At 35.1% G+C, this 5,438-nt stretch overlaps 1 protein-coding gene across 1 annotated transcript in view; it reads right to left on the bottom strand.

The window, feature by feature from the left end:
• LOC109827129 (lon protease homolog 2, peroxisomal-like) overlaps positions 1 to 5,438 on the bottom strand; it is a 15,945-nt gene that overhangs the window by 8,239 nt on the left and 2,268 nt on the right. The window contains 5 exon segments of the mRNA XM_020394089.1: positions 1 to 70; positions 608 to 691; positions 904 to 1,083; positions 2,079 to 2,170; positions 3,985 to 4,222. The exon segment at positions 1 to 70 is cut by the window's left edge and continues 34 nt beyond it. Coding sequence (XP_020249678.1) covers positions 1 to 70; positions 608 to 691; positions 904 to 1,083; positions 2,079 to 2,170; positions 3,985 to 4,222 — 664 coding nt within the window.

Consider the following 5,438-nt stretch of genomic DNA (forward strand, 5'->3'; position numbering starts at 1 on the left):
TTCTTTCCAGAGTAACTATGTCATCCTCATCATCATCATTATCACCAAGCTCCTCTTTAATAGCCCGCATCTAGAAGCTATCAAGAATTAGCATGAAAAAGAGAGAGCGGAAAGAAATATACAGACAAGATGCTGGGCAACTGAATCATTGGACATCAAATATGCAATTTTCTACAGTCAAAGAGTCAAAAATGGGCAAGTGCAATGCTACAATTTAACCATAAGAGGTTTCAATAGGACTTTTAGAAATATTTGAAATACTTGGATTCGCCATTGAAATATACAACATGAATACAAAAACATACTAGAGAAACACTACAAAATGTGTACTAAATGAAAGCATGTGTCATGCACATGTATGCATTTCAGATATTCCCTACCAAATTGTATATGCTAACTGTATTCAGACCAAAGATACATAACATATATAGTCTAGCTTTGTAATGCGTAAAATATACAGTGCATGTAAGAGATGTAGCCTACAGAATGAACTTCCTACTAAGCAGAAATAAGGTGGAAAGAAGCTTTCTGTTAGTTAAAATTTCTAGAAGTTGGAACAAAAGCTGAGCAATAAGAGCTAAAGGGTGAGCATATGGGAGACTTAAACCTGCTGACGTAGAAGAAATTCTTTCTGTGATTTTGAAAGTTGTCCCTCCACCTTTTGAGTTATTTTCTCAGCCACACGAATGGACTGTTTCAAAAGGGGAAAAAAAATACAATCCACGTTATATCTATGAAAATAAATAATAGCACTACTATAACATGGCCAATGCTAGCCACAGCTGCGGGTGGGGTTCACTCGCGCTGTGGCAGGGGCACACATCCCTAGACCTCCTCCTATAACATAGATTAGTTATAGATTAGTTATAATATGCATACCAAAACAAACTACTTAATACAAACCTGTAAATGTCTATCCACCAATTCAGTTGCCTTTGATAGCCTGACTTTTAAGTCAACTGAATCTAGCATAGATAGCTGCTCCTCGAAGCTTATTTCGAAACTAGCGACAAAAATATCTGCCAGTCTGTGTACAGGAACTGTATCAAGAAGAACTTTTGTCCTCCCAACAGTTTTCTGCTTCTGTAAACATTATTTATAAGTGCAATTAAAATGAGTCACTCGGGTCACATTATGACAAAGGACAAAGTAAATAGTGATAACTTCATCAGGAACAGGCAAACTAACATTTCACTGCTTGCAAAATGTATCGAAATATAAAATTCAAACAAGGTACCAAAAAACAAAGAGTAGGACAAGCTATAAAGAAAAGAAAATTCTTTGCCATAGTGAAAGGACCAAAACATCTTCCAAAAGTTCAAACAATAATAAAGCTCAAGAGCTTTTAGGACGAAAGACAATGATGACAATCTTGAAGAATTCTTTAACATCGTGACTTCTACCATTCTACATGCAATCATGCATCAGCTTGATAAGATGGTATAGGTGCTCCAGAAGAAGGTACTCGGTCACATGACTCACATGGTAGAAACCAACCAACTGCTCAACCTCTGAGCAAGAAACTTCCCAAATTTTAGTTATACTCATGAATGGGAAGAAATTTTCAATGTTTCTCAGCTGTATGCAATATTCCATATGAAACGACCAGCAGTATAAAATGTAAATCATTGATCCATTGTTTTTTGATCTAAATGGTGAAATGTTTTCAAGTGTAAAATATTACTCTAAAGATGATTCCACTTTTATGAGCTTAAAGTTATTTTGTGGTATTGTTGCTCAAAGTATATAGAATTTTTCATCTGTAAAAATATAAATTCATAACTAATCTTAAATTTTAATAATTGTTCCTAAATTATTAAGTTAACAGGACTATAAGTAAATAGGATGTTTAAAATTAGTTATTACATGTCATAAGATAAGAGCAAATCCTAAACCCAGACAGCAGAGAACGAGCAAAAGCCACAAAACACGAAGTAATATTTTTAAGAAAAGTCCTTTTTTATAATAACCTTCAGTAGTCCATACCATTTACCTCTTTTTATTATATATTTTTTATTAAGATTGCAACACCTACATAAAGAACAATTCACAAACATTAACACAAACTCATAATTTACCTGCTCAAGGACAGAAATTAGCTCCATGGCAGTAGCTTTAAATTGGCGAGACAATAGGATAATATCTGGGTCCTGTTCAGCCTGGTCCAACTCTGACAAAAGCATCAAGGAAGAGGAACTGAAGCTTACAATTTTGTAAGAGGCTGATGCACAGGAAATAAATAAGGCTGAAATATGCTCCATTAATTACTTCAGTTTTAAAGTCAACAGTCTATACATGTCTAGCCTCATTAAGGAAAGACCTCCACGATACTTTCCAAGGACCATAGAGCACAGATTTTCATCTAACACTCCCAGACTCAACCTCTTATTTAAAATAATAATGCTACAAATAAGCATCTAACTACCCACAATAAACTAAATAGCTCTCTCTGAATTGTTTGATACAATTGAAATTGCATAAACGGCACCAAACAGAACAAGTCCAACAGCCGCATCACTGAAGGTAAAAAATATAAACCTGGACATATGTTAACAAAAATATAAACCTGGACATACATTAATAGGAAGTATTTGATTTGAACTGCTTCCATCTAATGAAACACGAACACGTAACACAAACAAATGGAAACAGAGGGAGACATGGAGGGAGGGAGGGAGATGGCTTCTTTCAAAAAACTTGGGAGTCCAAGTTCTTCCAAACTAAATTTCAGAAACGACAATGTCAAGGGGGCAGGGGGGGGGGGGAGGCAGAGACAGTTCTAGGCTCCTTCCCAAAAAAAAAAATAAGATTTGAAGCCGGATACTTCCCATTTGAATCAAACAGTAGGCTATTAAAATTGAGTCCACTCCTTGATTCATGGAATTTAAAGTATTTTGAAGATGCAGATGTCATTGAAAATCAGATTAGTACCAAGAAACTTAGTTTGGATTGTTACAATAATCAACATGAGATATCTTCATCTCATTCTACATCTATAAGAATTACCATAAAACTTTTAAGGTCATAACAAGTCAATAGTAAGGAGGGAATGTAAAACTGAAGGCTTGAAGGCTCTTATGTAGATCAATGTTTGAAAAATATTTTCGAAACTCGCTTCAAAACTTCTTGAATGCTAAACGCTTCGAAACTCAAGAGTGAAGCTAATCCATTGAAGCTTACACCTCATCACTTAAAGCATAATTGAAGCGTGTGCTTCGCGGTTCATAAAGCACTTTTCTTTTGAAGCGCAAGCTTTAGACAACATAGAAAGATATAAAAGGATTTTTGACTAACATTAAAATGGCCGTATTTATTTTCAATATGACAATGTGAGTGTAAATATAATACATATGTTACGCATATAGCTTAGTTTATTGTGGTTGTTTCTATACTTCACATATTTAATTTTATTTATTAATCAGGACATGAATGTATATATTCGTAAATTATTATACCAGTATATATTATATGTTCATAATTTTTATAAATTTAAGATTAAAATACTTAAACTCATAAAGCCTACACCTCATGCTTTGAAGCTTACGCCTCGCTTCATCAAAGGATCTAGCGCTTTGCTTTGCGCGTCTGCTCTTTTAAACATAGATTTATATCTATTTAATAGAATCTAGACTGCTACTCCAGATGTCTTTGTGATCCACTGATCCTCACAAAGAAACAAGCTTCACGCTATATTATATGTCTGTGACTATAATTGAAATAAGTTACAAATATTACAAAGCTAGAAGGCCGAACTAAGTCGAGCCTTGTCTTCCAAGATGGTCACAAGCAACAAAGTTTTCTTTTCTAGCATGAGGAACTTAACCCAAAAGACACTTCAAGAAACAATTTAAAAAAGTCGCCATGTCTCCAATTGCATTCTTAGATCCATAATAAATAAACACTATTATCCGCCTTAGTGAAAAGCACTCATAAATATGGCTATAAGAATGATCCCACAAGAGAAGGATCTTAAAGAAATTTTACCAGCCTTTGTCATATCAAGCCGTGAGATACGTGCCACATAATATGTTCCTCTGGCACTGAGCTCTTGAACACTAAATCGGCATAACCCTTCAAGAACAACTATATAAGTTACTCTCCCACTTGGCTTTTCTACTCCTCTTGAGAGATGTAATGCTCTGGCAGCAACTCCCCTGAAAATGAAAGCTGGCAAAACTGAATATCAAAACTTCGACACCAGGTCAGCATGTGTATCTTCTAGCTTTTAGTGAAATTGAGATAATGTGGAAAAAGAGAGAGGGAGAGAGCATTATTCATGGTGTGATGCCATATTTGGTTTTTCCAAAACATAAGAAGAGTACTCATGCACAAACTAAACCAACTATTGGGATAATTCAAGGTCAGACTAAGAAGATTCCATATTGAACGGATCTAAAAAGCATGATAAATACAATATAAACTCCTCTCCTTGTTACCTTGCTCAAAAAAGGTCACTTATTTGCTTATTGCCTCAGACTTCAGTTATTTTGATGTTGAGCTAGGTATTCTACCCAGGTTTTGAACAGACCTTACATTGGAACTTCACAGTCTTCAGGGAGAAGTAAAACATTACATAAAATAAAATAGTGATATGCTCATATGCACGAAAAACATATAATAGCAATGATTGAGGACAAGCACAGACACAGACTGTTCCTTCAAACAGCCTCAATAATAGACTGGCATATTAGATCTTTTTGCATTTGTTGAATTTCCAAAGGTGCCTTATAAGGAATTGTAATCTATGTAGCTATACTGAAGGAATAGGGCTAGAAATTTGACGAGCTCTTTAATTTCTGATGGCGGCAGCTCCTAACAGAGTTTATTTCATGTAGAGATATTTAGCTCATATACAGTCAGTTACGGGAATTCCTTGATTGCCTAACATTTTCTTTCCTGTTTCATGTCCCTATTACTTGTCATTCTGGAGTATGTGGGTTTCTGTTCAGTATTTTGTTGTTCTGGGCCTTCATATTGTGGATCTTATGTTATGTCTTTCTGGTGTAGACTAATCGTGTTTCCTCGTATTTTACTATTTGCACAGGCACCATTTGCTATGAGGCTGTAATTTTCTTTCACAAAAAAGCTTTTTTATCAGATTCTTCCGAATTCTATCCCTATTGCCAAGAGGTTGCCAAAAAGAATGCACCATAGAAACACATAAGATAAGTTTAAAAGGTTAATCCGAACAGGGTGTCTAAAAGAACAGAAGAATCAACTAACAGGAACCAGCTCGCTAGAGGGGATATTGAGCGCAATCAGGACAAGCAAAGGACAAGTTGACTTTGGTCCTTAGCCAAAAGAACAAAGAAACCCTTTTTATGTTAGATAAGTTGGTTACTTACACTCATTTTGATTTTCAGTTTTGGTACTGTCAGAATTCCTGTTAAGCTGCTAAATGTGAAGCCAGTGAGAACATAAAGATTAGAAATCAGTAC

The sequence above is a fragment of the Asparagus officinalis genome, unplaced genomic scaffold (assembly GCF_001876935.1).
Source record: "Asparagus officinalis unplaced genomic scaffold, Aspof.V1 AsparagusV1_Un47, whole genome shotgun sequence".
NCBI lineage: Eukaryota > Viridiplantae > Streptophyta > Magnoliopsida > Asparagales > Asparagaceae > Asparagus > Asparagus officinalis.